Below are 18,927 nucleotides of genomic sequence, written 5' to 3'. Positions count from 1 at the left end.
TAGCATCCACAGTGGTTTCTTCCCTTATTCCTTTCTCCATCTCCTTGTGTAAAGTCGCTTCCCAAGCTCAGTCCCTTCTGTTAAAGTAATTCCTGTTATGGTATCCAGCAAACTGAGGTCCAAAACACACTGCATTTATAATAATTAATAATAATAATTTGTTTTATTTATATACTGCTATTCCAAAGATCATAGCGGTGAACAGCAAGTAAGCTAATTAGCAAGTAAGCTAATTTGCCCCCAACAGTCTGGGTACTCATTTTAGCGACCTCGGAAGGATGCAAGTCTGAGTCGAGCTTGGGCCCTTTTGCTGGTCTTGAACTCGCAACTTTGTGGTTTTGAGTGAATGGCTGCAGTACAGGCATTTAACCACTGCGCCACCAGAGCTCCATTTATAATCCATTTTGAGTCTACTTTAACTGCCCTGGATCAGTGCTAGGGAATCCTGGGAATTATATTTTATTGTGGCACCAGAGCTCTCTGACGGTGAATTCTAAATGTCTCACAAAACTACATTTCCCCAAAATCCCTGTCATTGAGCCATTAAAGCAATTTCAAACCAGATTATTTCTGCAGTGTGTTTCGGACCTATATTTTCTTATCTGGGTTTGCTGAACTGGTTTTAGGCGTTGCCTCAGGATGTAGATGAGGTACATGAAGGGGTTTGGACAACTATCTGGGTTTCCCTTTCTTTACCAGCTTGACTAATGACATCTTGCTAGATAGGATTGATTTGGTGGGTCCAGGAGATAATTGAAGTCTGCTTATGGGATAGGATTCCACAGTATCTTACTGAATGGGTTCTGGTCTGATCTTCTTATGTTATTAATTAATGGGGGCACATATCTTTTGTAATGCCTGTTGATGCTCAGTTATGTTACACTATATGCATTGTTCAACAGCCCAGTCAAGAATGCCTCGATTTGGGGAGGCAAGATTGTGCAGGAAGGGAAGTTTCCTTTGCTGTTATTGTGTGGCTTCAATTTGTTCTAAGTTGACCCTATCAGGTAGTTTTCTGAGACAGAGAGAGAATGACTTGCCTTTCCATTTCTGAGTGGAGAATCGAACCGAAATACCGAAATCCAAAATATTCAAAAATTCAAAATTATCCACATGTGCAGCTGAAATAGCGACACCTTTCCTTTCTCATGGTAAACTGTATACAAACTTTGTTTCATGCCCAAATTTATTTCAAATATTTTGAATAAAATTACCTCCAGGCTAGGAAGTGAAGAAAATTCAAATGAAGAACTGTGGAAATTATTAGTGTTGTTCTGTAAAAGAAGATGGTCGGAGTAAACCAAAAGATATCCCATAATGTAAATATAGAAGTGGGGGTAATAATAATTTAAGAGATAGGAGGTTGGATATAAGGCGATTTCTTTTCTCTTATTTACATATTTACATATGATTAAGATAAGTAAGATATAATGAAAGATATGGGAACGCAGACTGTATATATAAATGAGGAAAAATGTAGATCTCACAGTGAGATGGGTGAAACTGTACATATAGGTATAGAGGAAAAATTTATGTCAATTGCTGTTAAAGAAGAAGAGGAGGAAACAGATATATAAGAGCACCTAAGGTCAGAATGGAAGATCAAGGAAGATCAAGGAAGTCGTAAGTTGATTAAGTATGCGGTTATTGTAAGAGGACTATTTTTGTCCTACTACATTGTATATATGTAATGAATTTTTCTTTTTAATAAAAAAATAAATAAATAAATAAATAAATAAAAATAAAAAAAATTACCTCCAGGCTATGTGTATAATGTATATATAAAACATAAGTGAATTTCGTGTTTAGAGTTGGGTCTCATCACCAAGATATCTCATTACGTATGTGCAAATATTCCAAAATCTGAAAAACTCAGAAGTCCAAAACACATCTGGTCCCAAGCATTTTGGATAAGGGAGACTCAACCTGTATGGTACTTTGAAAGAAAAGCATAGTTATGTCCTCATTATCTTCAAAAGTGATTATGGCCACATACAGACAGGCCAAAATAAAGCTGTTTTGGGTCACTTTGGAGTTACGCTGTTTGCATGATCCATGTGTACTACGAGTCCGGAAGCTGCTCCAAAGGCACGATCCAATCCCAAGGAGTAGAGCACAGCTTTCACACAACTTCTGGACTCTTAGTACACATGCATCATGTAAAAGGCATACCTCCAATGTGACCCAAAGCAGCATTATTTTGGCCTGTCTGTATAGGGCCTATAATAAGTAATTTTCTCACTTACAATGTGTCACTTCCAGAATGTGAAGTAGAAGGCTATTTGTCACTAATTCATAGCTTGGACCAGACGTTTGTTTGCACAGTAGGCCCTTCTTTCCTTGCTCAAAGTTACTATAAGGAAAAGCTCTTCTTTACTGGATTTGCAGAAGACTTAATATTAATAGAATATTAAGTCTTTTGCAAATCCTGTAAAGAAGAGTTCTGTTAATAAGTCCTGGGGGGTCTTCTGAGCATAACTTCATTCTTCAAGGCAGTAGAAGCCACCTTAACAAGAAAGTGTTCTAAATTGGCTCATAATTGACATTAGAATCAGAAAAGGGTGAAAGTATTCCACCCCCAGCAGTTTGGAAAAGCTATCAGGAGAGTTTTAAGTATCTGTGATGTTTACTTTTTCATTCCCTGTGTTTAGTTTTCATTATTTTGGCTTCATCATTTCATTAAAGGATTTGTAAGGCTGCAAGAACTGCATCCCCCGCTTGGCCTTAACTGCTTATGTCATTGAGCTTAGTTTGATTAATTTTCTTTCATTAGGTAAGGGTAAGGTTATGCTTACTTGACAGCTTTCAGAGAATGGAAAAATAGAATACTGGCAGTGAATTATTCAAAATTGACAGTCTTTGTTTAGCTTTCTCTGTAATTATTTCACCATCAAGTATTTCTAACCTTGCAGTTCTCATCTGTGGTGACTGATTGGAGTTTTTATATTTGACAGAATGACCTGTAAGACATTATGTAGTTTTTAATTAACTTCTTATACCAAAGAAATTTCTAGATTGGACTGTGGAAACTTTCTATTGGAAGAATCTATACCAGGGTTAGGAATCTTATAGTATGTGGTCTACATGAGACCACTGGGTGTGTAGCTCTTGGGACCACTGGTTAACTCGCAAACCCCTGAGTCCCATTCCATTTTTTTCCACTGCCCCCCATGACTCTAGGAGACATAGGCGGGATACACACCGCCAAAATGTAGTGTGGCAGCGGCAATTTTAGGGTTAGGGAACACACACCATTCACACGCTCCCTAACCCTAGGATGTACTCTATACATCAAAATGGTGGCACCCTGTCTACATGAGTGCTGCCATTTTGACGTGACAGCTGCGCAGTGTTCAAAAGGTGTGGCGCGGGCATTACATCCTGGCACCTGGCTTGTGGTGCCCTTTCAGCGGCGCCGGAAGGAGCTCTGAAAGAAGCTCCTTTTGCCGTGCGTATCGCTGGCACAGCCTTTACACAGCCGCGCCAGCAATACTGAAGAGAAAGGGACGAGCAGCCCCTTTCTCTCTTTCCCCGCCATTGTCGGGGTGTCCTTGGGACATGAATCCCCAAAGACACCCCTTTCCAGGCCACAGGAAAGCGCAGTTTTGCCGCTTCCCTGAGGCCTGGAAAAGTGGCAGATTGGGGCCTCCAGGGCTGCCACTATGGCCGCTCAGGCTCTGACCCGTCAGGTAAAGGGGCGGGTGTAGGCCGCCCCAAAGGGGGTGGTCTGTATCCCACCATAGTTTCTGAAGTGCTCTTTAGGCAGCACTTTGAGATAAAACTGACCACAAAGGACTGGGACATAACTTCTGGCTTCTCAAAATGTCAGCATTGTGGCAAGCACAAGGAGCTGAAAATGACCCTCCAAGCGAGCTCATCCCTGATCTTCACTATATGCAATTGGACTATACCAGTTGAATTAGTGTGACTGTCCCACAAGGTATTTTGAAAATTGTGGATTGGTGAAAGTGCTGGGAATTCATTGGTGGGTCCTTGTTTCCTAAAGTACAAATCCTGAAGCTCCTTAAAAGAGAGAAGTAACTCTTAAACCAGATGAAAACAGCAGTCTGATGCACACTGACTTGAAAATAAGTCCTATTGACCTCAGTTGGATTTATAAAGAGATATGAACAGGATCTCGCTATATGTCAGTAGCATAGTAGGAATTTCTCAGGGTTTCCATCACTTTGACCCTATTAAATGATTTATTTCAGGATAACAGCAACCTAAGAGCTTTATGACATGTAACTGAAAGAGCTTTGTTTGTCCAGTTGATTTTTGTGATTTCTAATGTCACCTTAATTGCTTGAACAACCTCCCCCATGTCCTGAGTTGATGACTTTTCACACGGCTTATTTACCTATTTGAAAAACCACCTAGATAATGGCAAATGACATGCTTGTGTACAAGTACAAGGCAAGTGTGGAGGCTGTGCTCTAAAACCTTGTCACATCTCTGATTACTCAAACTAGAACATCTCTGCAGCTCTATATTAGCAAGCATTGGTCGTACTGTATGCTGCAGTCAGATACAGAGATGGAAATAATACTTTAAAATATTTTTAATGCTCAAAACCATGTTTCTCAAGTGGAATTCTGAAACTGAAGAGAATCTTTGCAGTTGTGGACATATTATTTATAAAATTCACACATGTTTATTTAGTACTAAAAACAGCATTTTATGTGCAGGAAATGTGCATTTTGCACAGAATAAGCCCCAGATTGTGAATAGCCTTCAGAAACTGCACAATTTTTAATTATTTTCTTACATTTGGAAGAAAATTGCTAAAACTTACCTATTACTTCCTTCAAAATTAATGAAAAATTACACCCATAGTCAGATGACAACCAAAAATCCCAGGGAGGCAAAACGAAGCCTTCACTGAGCAAGAAGGGATGGTAAAATGAATCAGCTTTGCTTTGGAATAATTCTCCTCTCAAGATAACAAATTTTGGGCAAAACTTAAGAAAAGGTACTGAGTCAGGGATGGCCAGAATGACCTCTGAAACTATCTTCTCAAGTTGATCCTCTCATCTTATAACAGAGTCTATTAAGTTCCCTTTTCTGTGATGGCAGCTTGCTGGACATAAACTGAAAGGAAGTGTTATAGTCATTTCCTTGTATTGAACATTAAGTCTCCAAGGAATGCCAGGAATATGTAACTGAGCATTAATTCTTTGTTGGTAAGCATGAGAATTAAACTGGCATGATGGTGTCGGCAAGGGTTGAACAATGACTTCATATAATTTCTGTTTCCCTGACCTGGTGTGTGTTGTGTTTTTAAGGGTGATTTAAAAACAGAACATCCATGCTAGAGGTTGTTTCCCTGACCTGGTGTGTGTTGTGTTTTTAAGGGTGATTTAAAAACAGAACATCCATGCTAGAGGTTGTGTATTCTTTGCTAATTAGGCATCTGGCACACATCCAGTGTAAAGAGGTCTGGTACAAATGGGGCTTGCTGATCAATTAGACCTTAAGAGCAAACAAAATTAATCCAATATTTTGTTGAGTTCAGCTCTGTTCTACTCTATAGCCATTGTTTTGGTAGTCCCCAGTGTCTCTGAAAGAGGGAAGAAAAACAACCATACGTCATGTGCAGTGCATTTTGAAGGAAAAAAATGAAGGTGGGGTGGAGTTTCCTGATCTAATTGGCCATAAATGAGGCATGAGAACAGAAACCATAAAGATGCCTGCATGGGGGTTAAGGACAATCTTTGAGACAATTATGCAGAGGGTTAAAGTATCATCCTTTAAGGCAGTATGCAATGGGATCTTCTAGCACCTTTGAGACTGAAAGAAACTGGTAGCAAGCTTTCTTAGGCTGCACCCACACTACAGAAATAATCCGGTTTGACACCACATTAACTGCCATGGTTCAATGCTATGGAATTCTGGGAATTGTAGTTGGTTGTGGCACCAGAGCTTCATTCTGATGCCACAACCAAGTACTGTTCACAGAATTCTATAGCATTGAGCCATGACAATTAAAGTGATACCAAACCGGATTATTTCTGCAGTTTGGATGGACTCTTAGACTCAAGTCTACTTCATCAAATGCATCAAGTCTACTATACTACCAGCATCTTTCCCTCAGTTATTTCCCTCAGTTATTCTCCAAGGTACTACAAGATCCTTTTGCATGCTAATCCAGGCCAATAAGGCTATGTCTTTGAATTATGGCAGTGTTCTTCAGATGTTTTGGCTTGGGATTCCATACTAAATTTCCTGTACCTTCTAAGATGCCTTCAGTCTTATATGCTTTTCCAACATCACTCCCTTGAAAGAGCCAGGGGTGGCAACCATATCAGTGATGGGGAGTCAATTGCAGGCAGGTGTCACGAAGAGGAGATGCACTGGGTACACCAGTGGAAAAGCAGATGTGGCTTGTGAGCAGGAGGGGACAAAGTCTTTGGTTACTAATGACCTGTGAGACTGGTAGGTACTCTGGCTAACCCCCCAAACATATTGGACTTTGTGCTGTTCTTTGTTTTATCTTTCCCTGGAAGGGAGAATCACTATTTTCCATGTTTGTATTAAATGGCTAAGGAACCAAATCAGGTAGGTAATTTTCCTTGGACTAGGGGCTACTGTTTTCCATCTCCCTTGAAAATGATTTATTGTGTTAGACAAGTCAGCCTTGCATGTTAGTTACAAGGACAGAATAAAAGTGAGTTTTCTGTTCCATGACAGCTGTTGCCAAGTTCTTGCAAGTTTTCTTGGCAATCCAGTGGTTGTACGTGCATGGTGATGGTCACTGCATTATATTATGTCCCTTACAGAACTACTGCGTTATTTCTGCTTCTCTTTAATTGGAGAATAGCAATGCCTCAACAACACTATAGAGTTCTGGTGCAGAAAGGACTCACTGACCATATTCCAAGAGTATAGATAGTGTCTGATTGCTTGCAAGCAGGCTTTAAGCCGGCTGCATTTTTGTCGTTTAGTCTGGCAAAGCGCTTGAAATCCTGGCTGATAAAAATGTTAAACTTGGCTTCAAGGAATTGCAATCTGGAATCCAGATTTAGAACTCTTTGACTACACAATTGACTGCTGCTGTACCCGTTCAGACACTAGGACTCTCTGTTGGTATATTTCTGGATCTCTTGTTTCACAGAGGAGGGTGTTCGTGCATTGTTCTCTCTCTTTTAAAAATAATGCCACACTTGTACTAGTTGTACTGTTGTCAGAAGAAAAGATAGGGAAATGATCTGAATAGTACAAATACAGTTCACATTTCAATTTATTGTTATCATTCTCTTTTGTGTGTTATGTTGAAAGTGAATAAATTGGGGAGAATCATCAGACCTGTGGTTGCTGTAGGAATTGCATGGGATAACATTTCTTTATTTTCAGTACAAGCCTGAGCACAAAATGAGCAGAGAGGCTGCTTCTGTATGTTTCTACAAACGTAAAAGCAAAAGAGAACAGTACTGCTTTATCTGTGTTCTAGGACTGGGCCTGGTGTCATATTGTTTCCATGTGCAAAACACCATGTGGCATATCCTGTCTTTTGCTGAATCCAGCAATCTAATACCAGACTTCTCAATCCTAAACAAACAATATCGTAATCCACTGTCAGCGACACAATAACAGCAGTGCTCTGTCAAAACATACTTTCAAAGATTAACGTTAGAAAGGAAACTTGCAGGACAAAAAGCCAGATTGTAGTCAAGTCCAAGTCCTAACTTACTGCCTCTCACTTGGTATATTTTTGTTACATGGTGTGTGGTTGGATACACATACTTAAATTATATTTTTGATGTGGTGGCTACTTATGCAAGCTATCTTTGTATATACAATTCTGGTTTGCATTCACTTTTCATTTATGTAGAGATAGTTTAAAGGCTAAGTTGGATTTTTCAAAACGAAGCAGCAGCATATTTGAAAAAGTCAAAGGAAATGTTGTCTATCATTTAATTTTTCTTTGTAAATGTATATCCGTGTGATTAACGGAGTTGCTTAGTCCCTGTTGGAACCTAAATCTTCAGTTAAAATTTGCCCCAGGACACAAAGCATACTTTTAATTTCTTTTTTCAAATTCCCTTGACAAAGTGACAGTTCAACAGAACAAGAGGCTTCTTTGTTCACTACTACATAATAGCTTGAAAATGTTTGTATTTTATTATTGCTCCTTTCCAGCTTTAAGGATTAGGTGCTTTAATAAAATAATAAATCTGGCAATTGGGGATTCCAGTGAGACTGCTCAGTATGCAAAACTAAATGGCAGGACACAGGGTACTTTAGAGGCAACTTCAAAGTTATCGATACTGTGGATCCAGGGCCTCTGTAGTACCACTTTATGTATGCTTTTTGTTTTAAAATGTAGTTTTAAAAATGGAACACTGACTATGAAAGGTGGCTAAATGGAAGTGTGTATCCTATTTGGAAAATAAATCTTGCACAAAACTGTTCATGCTTCTAGTTTGTTATGCTTGTTTTCAAGGATATTAAGCCCATTCTTCGTGTTAGGTACATCTAATTGTATGCTGTTTTTAAACAGATAGTTGTGTTAGTGTTTTTCACCATGAAATGGAAAAAAAGGGAGGGGGTGGTGCAAACCAGCAGTACCCTTGAGACTGATTTATAGTAACTGATTATTGGCCTTTGATTTTTTATTAATTCACTTCTTCAAATGCACTGATGGAGTGATGTTCAAGCCACAGGTATTTAAGCACAGTCACACAGTTGTAGGAACAGGTGAGAATTCAATAGGAAACAAAAAGGATAAAATTGTGACCCTGACCAGCAGTCATCAACGATCTTGACCAGAGCCAGCATCACAAATTTGTATCTTTCTGTATCCTATTATTCCTGTATTCTTTCCCAGTCCCACAACTGTATACTTGTGTTTAAAAACCTGTGGCTTTAATATTATTCCATCAGTGCATTCAAAGAGCTGGACTGAAATCTGAAAGGTTAATGCTAAAATAAATCACTTAATCTGAAGGATACTACCAGATTCTATCCTCTCACCTGCTCCCCTTTTCCTCATTCAAGTTGCATTCATCAATCCAACTGCCAAACCATTCAGTAGGATGCAATGTTTCAAAGATTGCCAGTTGAAAAGTACTGAGATTGGGGCTGTAAAGTGGAAGAATGTATACCTGTAATGTGGCTTCCCTCTTTTCCTACTCCCTCCCACTTTACCAAGCATTGCCATCTTTTCTAATGAACTATGTCATCTCCTGATATGGCCAAAATTCAATAGTCTGTTTGTTCCTTTGAATTTCTAGAGGGAGTTCAGCTTTGATTTTCTCTTTGTTGTTGTTAACCACCCTCAAGTCAGTCTTGACTCATGGCTGCCCTGTGGATAAGACATTTCCAACAGCCCCTATCCTCCTCTACTTGCAGTCATACTCATGGTCTCCTTAATGGAGTCCAGCCATCTAGTGTGTGGTCTTCCTATCTTTCTCTTTCCCTCCATCTTTTCTAGCATTATGGTCTTTTCTAATATGTTTTGTCATGACATGGTCAAAGTATGACAACCTCAGTTTAATCATCTTGGCTTCCAGGGGTTTCTCAAGCTTGATCTGTTCTAGATCCCATTTATTTGTTTGTTTGTTTTTGGCTATCCACAGTATCCATGGCACACTTCTCCAGCACCTTTTCTCAAATGAATTGATTTTCTTGTATCCATTTTCTTAATTGTTCAGTTCTCACATCCATACATGGCAATGGGGAACGCAGTTGCTTGTATGATTCTGACTACAATATTTATTAGTCTTTTTGGCAGTGCATGGTGTTGGTACAACTCTCCTTCAGCACCACATTTCAAATGAATTGATTCTTGTCCTGCCAGCCTTCTTGGTGGGAAACAGCAGTTCCCACCATGCCTCACCATAGGCTCTGCTGGCTGCAGTTTTATCCTTGTTTAGAGGGCTACATGTTGTCCATACCTGGGCTCTTCCGAAATCCAGATTTTAAAATGACAGGCATACATGTTTTAACATGTGGCCAGCTTATCAAGGATAGTTAGCACAATGACACAATACTGGCTGGGCCCATGGATTCCTGACTTGGGAATGCTGCATAAAGGCATGACTCCAAGTGTCACAGAATTAGGACTGGCTTAAACCAAATGACTTTTTAAAAAGCTACTTCTTGGGTATTTTTTAATGATTATTCATGTGCGCACGTGTGTATCTGTCTAAGAGAGAGAGAATGAAAGTCTGGCTATTATTACTGTTTTTCAACCCTCTTGCTGGAACAACAATGACTGCTTGAATTTAAACATTTAAACTTTTAACAGTTTATTGGCAGTTGTTCATTGTTAAATTAGTATCCAGTGTAAGGTGCTTCTTCTTAATCACTTTATTTTATAGTGCAAAAAATACCACTCAGAAACAACCAATGGTTTAAACCAGTGGTTCTCAACCTTCCTAATGCCACGACCCTTTAATACAGTTCCTCATGTTGTGGTGACCCAAACCCATGAAATTATTTTCGTTGCTACTTCATAACTGTAATTAAATAGGTGTTTTCCAATGGTCTTAGGTGACCCCCCATGAAAGGGTCATTCGACCCCCAAAGGGGTCCCGACCCACAGGTTGGGAACCACTGGTTTAAACAAAAAAACAGGGTTTCTTTAAACCTCTTTTTCCCCAACCATGCACAGAATACTATACAGATAATGTTTTCTTTGGCAGTTTAACTGACAGATTGAGTTTGGTTTGTTCTGGGTTTGGTGATGAGAAACCTGGATGTGGAGTGATGGAGAGGAGGCAAGAGGTAGGCCATAGGTATCATTTCAGGAAGGATTGAAGTTTGATACAAACTGTGTAAAAATGAAAAAAAAAATAGTGAACCAGCATTCACTCTTGATGTTTTAAAGAAGGCTTTTATTGAATAAAATGTTCCGTTGCTGGTGGTTTTAATTTATTGATTGGGATTGGAAGAATCTTGGTTATGCGCACACAAATACAAAACCACAAAGAACACACTCCCTGGCCCAGAGTTGGGAGCCCCTGAATAGTAATCCCAAAATGTGTTTTAGAGTAAACAAATAAGATGGATGAGAGGGGCCCAAGTTTAAAGTCTCTATGAAAAACTGAAAGGAGTTAACTGCCACTCCTGGCATTTAAAAAAAAAATGCCTCTGAGGACATTTTATGCCAATGTATATTAGGGGAATGTTTGAACACCCACTTTCCCTGTTTTGTATTATTAAAAACTAGTTTTGGAAAGTGTAATGTAGAACTAATACAACTTATTGTGCTGGTCATGCTTGGAAAGTTACAGAGCTTGGGAAAGGTTGAAGTTGTTGTTGCTGCTGCTGTTGTTGTTATCAAAACTTATGCTGGTTGGGAAACTCTGGGAGTTGTAGTCCTCAAAAGTAACCTTTCTAAGCTTTTCTTAGAAACGATGCACAACTAACACTCCCTCCCCCTGATCTTCAGGTATTAAGGAATTCATGGTGTTTCTAAAGATTGGCAACCAAATTTATTCAGAAACGTGATCATCTAAATGACACTGGCATCCCATTTGCAAGAAGGGTACCATATGTCTGCAATTTCCTCTTTACTGTGGAAAAATTATTTCCATTCATATTAATGCCTTTTGAGATAAAATAAAATCCCACATCTGAATAGAAAGTATGATGCCAGGACTCATCTGTGGCATGTATGAATGCCATTTAGAAAACCTTATTACTATGTCTACTTCGTCAGATGTAATTTTACAAGCTTGACGTAAATCCAATAATATTCCTGCTGCAGTTTCTGTAGTATGTGCCAATAAATATTAAGCCACGTACCATCTATCATATTTCTGTATTCTACAAGCCACAGAATGAATATTAATTGTATTTCATTTTTATATCCTTCTGTGCAAGCTGTGAAACACTATATTCATTGTTTGCACCGCAGCATATATTTTTTTCTGGCACAGAATAATCAAGGAAAACTACATTTCTTACCACATTCTGTTTAATACAGAAATGGGTGAAATCAAAGGCAGCCATGACTAATGTGAGTCCCATTGATTTCATTGGGACCAGACTAGATATAAGTACATATGTGTCCAATATGTTTAAAAATCTGGATAGGATTTGGTGTTATAAAATTTGTGGTTTTTTTAAGATTTAAAAATCTTTTTAAAAGCATGTATGATTATGTAAGGCCTTGACGTGGTTGCCTTAAAATTCTGTTGTTAACACAAGAGTATATGAGTTGTCATGTTACATATACAGTGGGCCTTCCACATTTACCTGGGAGAAAGCCTATCTAGAAATCTCTAGGTCCTCCAGCATAATAACTCTGTGGTCAACTTCTGGCAGAGTCATGGTGGAGGACCTAGAAATTCCTAGAAAAAACATATTAATCATATCCGTGAAAAATCAAATTGGCAAATGTCAAAGCCACAGATGTGGAGGGCTGACAACAGATTGTGATAATTTAGGGTGCATTCTGGGCTTTACACTGTAATTTCCAAAGAGAATTTGAGGGAAGAAGCATATACCATTTTTTAATATCCTGGCTTGTAACAAAACTGGTAACCATTAATTTGCCAGCTTGGATGAAACAGAAAACTGACTGCTGTATTTAGAGACTTGCTAATTTGATTGTACTTAATGCAAAGAGAGGAGGAGCAAATGGGTGCATGGAGGGCGATAAAAAATTAACTCATGTCTTTGCTTATTGTCTTAAGGGAAAACCATATTTGGTCATAGTGTGTGTGTCAGCTTCCTTTGGAAGTCGTGTTCTGTACTTCTGATGATGCGGCTTTGAAATGTGGAGGCCAGATGATCCACAGTTCAAGACATTTTGAAGGCCTATATGGAGACATGTGAGATGTATTGTAGGAGTCAAAGAACACAGTCCAGTCTGATCTTGTTCCAGATAACACATCATCAAAAACATCTTGTTCAAATATAACATGTTCTGCTTTAGCTAAATTATTCTGCTGCACTTTGGGGACTCTTTCAAAGAGTGGAAAAGAAGGCTGTGCCCAGAACCTAGCTTTCCTGGGATTTATTTTTTTTAAGAAAAAAGAAAACCTTAAAATGCTGAATTGAACATTTCTAGTCTAAAAGTTGTGTTTATTTCATTGTTGCACATTGGATGTTTTCCCACAAATGGCCACATGTGCAACACTTGTAAACCACCACATGAAATTGGTTTTTATGCTCAGAATCCACCTCCACCTTATAAAAACATGCATTTCTTTATGGATCTTTTCTGTATTGCTTTAAACTGGAACATTTTGGCTTCAGAGTTAGCTCCATTTTTCCTGTTTCTCTCTCCAGCCTTAAAGAGATCATTTGGATATATTTGCTCTAGCCTTTATTTTGAACTGGGTAGTGGAGTATCTCCCCCCTCCTTTAAAAAAAAACTTAGATTAATAAAATCCGGCAGTATCCATACAGTATCCATACAGATAGAGACAAGGCCATAAGCTTGCTTTTGTTTTTCACAGGTATCTTTTTTGCTTTTTGCATTTAGGACTCAAAACTGTAATGTAACCAACTAAAATCTTTGGCAGGTATCCGGAATGAGAAAGCAAAGATACATGTTGGCTTTAAAGAATTAAATTACTTGTTGCTGAAGGAAAGCAGATGCTTTCATTAATGCTTTGGAGTAAAATGTAGAACAAATGTCTTCAGTCAAGTTTGTGCCTGGAGTGTTATGCATTTTACACATGCACACACACTTTCTGAATATACATATAAAGATTATGACATATTATGAACAAAATAAAATTGACAGTTCTACCCGATATGTAAACTCAGATTGCATTTCCTCCTAACGTTTTTTTTATTTTGAAACTTTTTTTCCCTTCTGGAAGACTGTTACCAGTAATGATTAGGTGTCCATTATAACTTGAACACTTTCAGACACAGATTAAAGATTATATTTGGAAGAATCTTGGGCAGGACTTACACTTCACTCTTATTTCCATGGGGGGAGATATTAACAATTATGTAGATCATAGTTTAAGACAATGATGTTTCTGGACTACAACTTGCATCACACCCTCACTATTGACTCTGCTGCTAGGGTGAGATGGGGGTTGTAGTGCAACAGCACTGGGCAAGCTACATGTCCCACTTCTCTGGTTTAAGACTTTCCACCATTGTGGTCAGCTGGCATTTCTTGATGCGGAAAGCAGACTTCCTCCTGTGCCTTGTGCAAAAGAAAGAAAGAAAGAGTAGGGAGGTGGGAGGAAAAGTTACTAACACTGTGGTGGCAAACTTCTTATGGAAGAGATGAAACAGTTCAATACACTTTCAGCTGGCCATATTTAATTAACAGACTCTTTCCTTAGCTACTACAGGGAGTTAATTGATTATATATACCCTTTCAGTAGGCTTCTGTCACCTGGAGCAGGAATGCAGATTCCGCAGCCAGAAAATAGACATTTTGCCATTGGCTGAGTTGTGAGAAGCAAGAGTGAGTCACGGGAAAGAAGAGGTATAACTGGGGATGCCATATCTGGTTCTCTCTCGTTTCGCTTTGTTGCCACACTCTTTTATTCTTGTAGTCCTGTTGTTGTTGTTGTTGTTGTTGTTGTTGTTGTTTTATATTTATTTTTATCATGCTTCCCCCCAAAATTGGGACTCAAAATTGAAACTCTTCCATCTGCCCAGCTTTCATATGTAAAGCAGCATTTGCTCTCATCTGAAATAATAAATGCATGATTCTCAAGCTTGTACTTAAAGGTTTGTGCTTTTGAACTTTCCATGTTCATTCATTGACCTGACTCAGCTGCATTTTCCATAATGCACTTAGGTTACAGTTTAGTTTTTAGGAGAGTTTACCAATCAAGACATCACTATAAGCCACAGTTTGCTGTCAGATCCATTGATTATTGATTCAGACATTGCATCCAGTCATTTAACAGTAAAAACCTTATTGCCATTCTGTTTACACCATCGCTACACATATTTCAAAGTTGCTCATGTTCAGTTTTCTGGATTGATTTTTAGTTAACATGTCATAAAAGCATTGATTATTGGGTTTTTCAGGGTAGAAAGAGAGTTAGCTGAATTCTGTACCTTGTCTCTATGATCTATGGAGTGCAGGTTGTCTGTGGTGCTTGTTCTGAATCATCTAGATTGCCATTCTGTTTCCTTCCTGTCCTAGGTCATGACAACTGTTACTACAGTGAGTTTTGTCAAGACACCCACACCCCATGAATACCAAAATGGTGGATGCTCAAGGCCCATTATACACAATGGCATAGTAAAATGATGTTCCGTAGATAAAATGTCAAAATCAAGGTTTGCGTTTTGTAATGTATGTATTTTAAAAATATTTTCAAGCCATGGATGCTTGAAACCATGGATAAAAAAATCCATGGATAAAGAATCCATGGATATGTATTGGTGAGGTAGAGCATTTGACTAGGACCATTTTTCTGGTTATTTTTCAGTCTAGCCAGAAATAGTAGGGTAAACATGGGACAGCGGCTTGTTTTACAATGTCAGATATGTTGTGAATTTGTTGGTGTAAGAAATATATTCACTTCACACCAGAGGTCTTCAGATGGGCAAACTGAGTAAGCAGGGTGACATTTCAGCTCAAACAGATGGATAATGGGAATGAGCTAACAAGGCCATGCCTTCCTGTCTTCTGACCTAGGTAACAATGCCCACCACATCCCATTGGCTGGCATCCAGCCTATCATGGACCATATTGCTGCTCACTAGCAACGCTATAAAAAGCCTCTGGGAAAATGTTTTATATTTTTTTCTGGCAGCTCTTCAAATGATCACGTAACCTGTAAGGCCAGGAAGAGATCCACAACAACGAGAGAACGGAAGGGCAAGGTTTAAAAAACACAGATGCAAAGAAGTGGCGCATCAAGACAAACCAAAGCAGTTAAAGACCCAGACGAGCCTTTTCCCAGTGAGGAGAGAATTCTGCCACGCAAGACAAACAGCCAAAGATACTGACCAGACCACCCCAAAAATAGGGTGTTGGCAGAGGGCTAAAGTCAGACGTGACATGAGTGACAGCCAGTGTGACACAGAGAGCTCCGATGAGCTTGAGCCATGCTACCGAGCCAGAAGGCCAAAAACCTCACGTTCTTGCAAGGCTGGGCTGATATTCCCCGTGAGCCGCTTGGATAGATTCCTCCGGAGAGGAGACTATGCAGAACGCATTGGATCAGGAGCATCTGTTTACATGGCTGCTGTGCTTCAGTATCTGACATACGATATTGTGGACATTGCTGGGAACATTGCTGCAAGTCACCACAGACGCCGAATTTCCCCTGAACATTTACAGCAAACCATCAACAATGATTCTGAGCTTCGCTGTCTGTTTGGAGCGATGTCTTTCCCCCAGGGGAAGTCTGAACGCAGGAGCCAAATTGCCCCATCTTCCAGGAGTGGCAAGAGCAAGAAATCCAACAAAGCTATAAGAGCCCCAAAGACTGTTGCTGCATAAACAACAGTGCTTCTCTATCTGCACTTGTAATGAAGTTCTTAATCTGCAGCCAATAAAAGCTTCTCTGAAGAAGAGTTATCTGTTGTGTGAATGTATTTGTTTCCACACATGTTTAACCTGGGCTATTTTAGCGCTCGTACTGAGACATTTGTAGAGAAATGAAGGACTCCACATTTTATTTGGTGAAAACACATTCTGTAAATGTTATTTTGGCATTTTCAGCTATTGTGTTTTCCACACTTTATAGCAAGTGCCCAGCATCTAATTGTTTTCCAACACTGATAGTTATTGCTTCCCTGTGACAATAATACATCCTTTGATTTGCTTGTTTCCATTTTCCATTTCAAACTACAATAAAAATAATAATGTAGTCTTTCAAGCAATGGATGATGGGAGTTTGGCATCTACTATAGTCAAGGGAATAGGGTAGATAAGGTCATATGTTTCTTTTCCCTGCTTTCATAGTAAAATAGCCAAGTCCTGCTTAAGAGTCTGAGGCTGTTACATAGAAGTCCAGTAAAGAACTTTTAAGTAGGACCATGACAATGTAGGTAGGTGGTAGCTAAAGGCCCACATGCATTGACTTCTATGTAAAGCCAAGTTCAGTTATACTCAGAACATTCTTTTCTTTGTGACAGAGTTCCACAGAATCACAGGGATTTCTGCCGTGACATCTGGGTTTGAGAGAGCATTATTTAACCCTAAATTTCATCGTTCTTCCTGGATTAAGTTGGTAGGCCCTGGACACGCTGTGTTAAGACTTTAAGCTGAAGAGTGGCATTTTAAAAAATGGAATTAAATGGACCATCTGTTCTGTTACTTTACCGTCTGGTTCTCCCCTCCCCTTCTTTGAATTGTGAAAATGCAAAAGGGTGTGCCAAGGCACTGAGCAGAGTGGAGAGCCGCACAGTTTTTGGACAGTTTCAGAAGAAGTAGAGGTTTAGAAGGTGCTCATACGAAGCTACGTGGAAGTCGTTTCTAGACAACTTGTTTCATACTGCAGCTGAAACCTAAGCTTTTCAAGTTCTACCTGCCTCTTTATTCATGCTCCTGGGGATGTAAAACTGCTGGGCCAGGTCTTGGAAATGATGCCAAATGAGGTCTTAGACCTGCTTTTACTAGGTGCTCTAGCCTAATGCCAGACTATTTCTATTGCACTGGCAAATGCAGTAAATGAAATGGACATTGTGTTTAGGCCTTTGAATATAATTAATCAAAGATGACAGAAGGATAGGAGTGAGATCCAGCTAACTTTTTCCCTATGTAGTAAATCTACAGGTCATGAGTGAAGGAGAAGACACAAATGGCCCTGGGCTGGATCCGTGAAATATAGTCAACAGGGGGCTTTACTTAGGGAATTTCAGCTCTCAAAGATGAGGTGTGCTAACAATATTACAAGATGAGGATGGGGCTTACACAAAATAGAGCAAGAAAAAAAACACATGGGACTTGAGAAGAGGGTATGTATTGTGTGCGTAGGCTTGAAAGATCGCTTCCTTTCAGGTTTAACAGTTTATAAAGCATAAGATCACTTAAAGAACTTTGCTTATCTCTTAATATTGTTGAGTTTTGGCTGTCATTTCCATAATTCAGCATGGGTAAAGTGAGGATTGTGTTTGTGTTTTCAGTGCCTACTCCTGACCAAAAGGGTGATCCTGAGATCATGCTTAGTTTTATAGTCACAGAACAGGGTCAGAAGTGACTCTGAATTAAATGCTTGTATTTAAGCCCACGTGTAACAAGTAGGGCCAGTGTTTACCTAGAGGTATTGTTTGTCTGACCCAGTGTCTCCATATAGTTATTCTTGACAAAACTTAACTTGTCAGTGATTTTTATAGCTACCAGCATGATCCAGAATCTAGTTTTGAAACCACTTAATACAGCCAACAGTCTTGTCTCTCTTCTTTTCTAGAACCACTTAGGTTGTCTGGCTGTTTCCCTTTTAAAAAAAGATGGCACAAGACTTCAGTGTAATGTAGTTGTGTTTGCTTTGGTGCCCATAGTAAAAGAAAACAGGCTCCTAAAGCTGTTTAGCATTGTACACAATATCTTTCATGCCAGTTGGACAGGGTCATGTAAACAATGGTTCTTCAAGTCTGAGCTTATAATAGCTTGTGTAAGCAATGTGATAATAATAGTGAATTGTGAAATTTCATTGCTGGTCATTTGTTGATTTCTTCACAGCAGCCATCAAAAAGGGTTTGAAGCTATTTATGTATCTGCAGTACTTACTTACCTTTCTTTTTGTGGATTACTGTCTTGGTAACTATTGTGTTTTCCTTTCCCTTTGACACTATGGTGTCCCCACAGTTCAGGAGAAAAAAATATTATCTGTTCAATATCTGAGAGCCATTTGAAGAGGGGAAAAAGACTGGGGAGAGAGGAGATACCCTCCCTTTTGAATGCAGTATCATACACTTTTTTGGCATATACATTCTGTTGGACAATAGAGTTGTCATCTATTGTAACATATACCTATTTGTCACATACACTTGTTTCTTTGAATCTGTATTTTGAGCAGTATAATTTCAATGTACTGT

General features: G+C 39.1%; 2 protein-coding genes across 4 annotated transcripts in view; both read left to right on the top strand.

Moving 5' to 3' along the window:
- Positions 1–18,927, top strand: part of LOC121931573 (ras association domain-containing protein 8) — a 112,797-nt gene that overhangs the window by 62,407 nt on the left and 31,463 nt on the right. The gene's annotated exons all lie outside the window — the stretch shown is intronic.
- On the top strand, positions 10,693–16,434 carry LOC121931574 (histone H2A-beta, sperm-like). 3 transcript variants are annotated; one of them, XM_042469480.1, is made up of 2 exons: positions 10,693–10,728; positions 15,696–16,434. In XM_042469480.1, exon 2 carries the CDS (start codon positions 15,944–15,946, stop codon positions 16,385–16,387), a length of 444 nt encoding a protein of 147 aa, XP_042325414.1. In that variant the 5' UTR covers positions 10,693–10,728; positions 15,696–15,943; the 3' UTR covers positions 16,388–16,434. The 3 variants fall into 3 exon arrangements, with proteins under 3 accessions (XP_042325414.1, XP_042325416.1, XP_042325415.1); XM_042469482.1 differs by lacking the exon at positions 10,693–10,728 and adding an exon at positions 14,389–14,407; XM_042469481.1 differs by lacking the exon at positions 10,693–10,728 and adding an exon at positions 15,559–15,577.

Source organism: Sceloporus undulatus, chromosome 5 (assembly GCF_019175285.1).
Source record: "Sceloporus undulatus isolate JIND9_A2432 ecotype Alabama chromosome 5, SceUnd_v1.1, whole genome shotgun sequence".
Taxonomy (NCBI): Eukaryota; Metazoa; Chordata; class Lepidosauria; order Squamata; family Phrynosomatidae; genus Sceloporus; species Sceloporus undulatus.
Note: the sequence above shows the minus strand (reverse complement) of the source record. Positions and strands in the feature narration are given on the sequence as shown.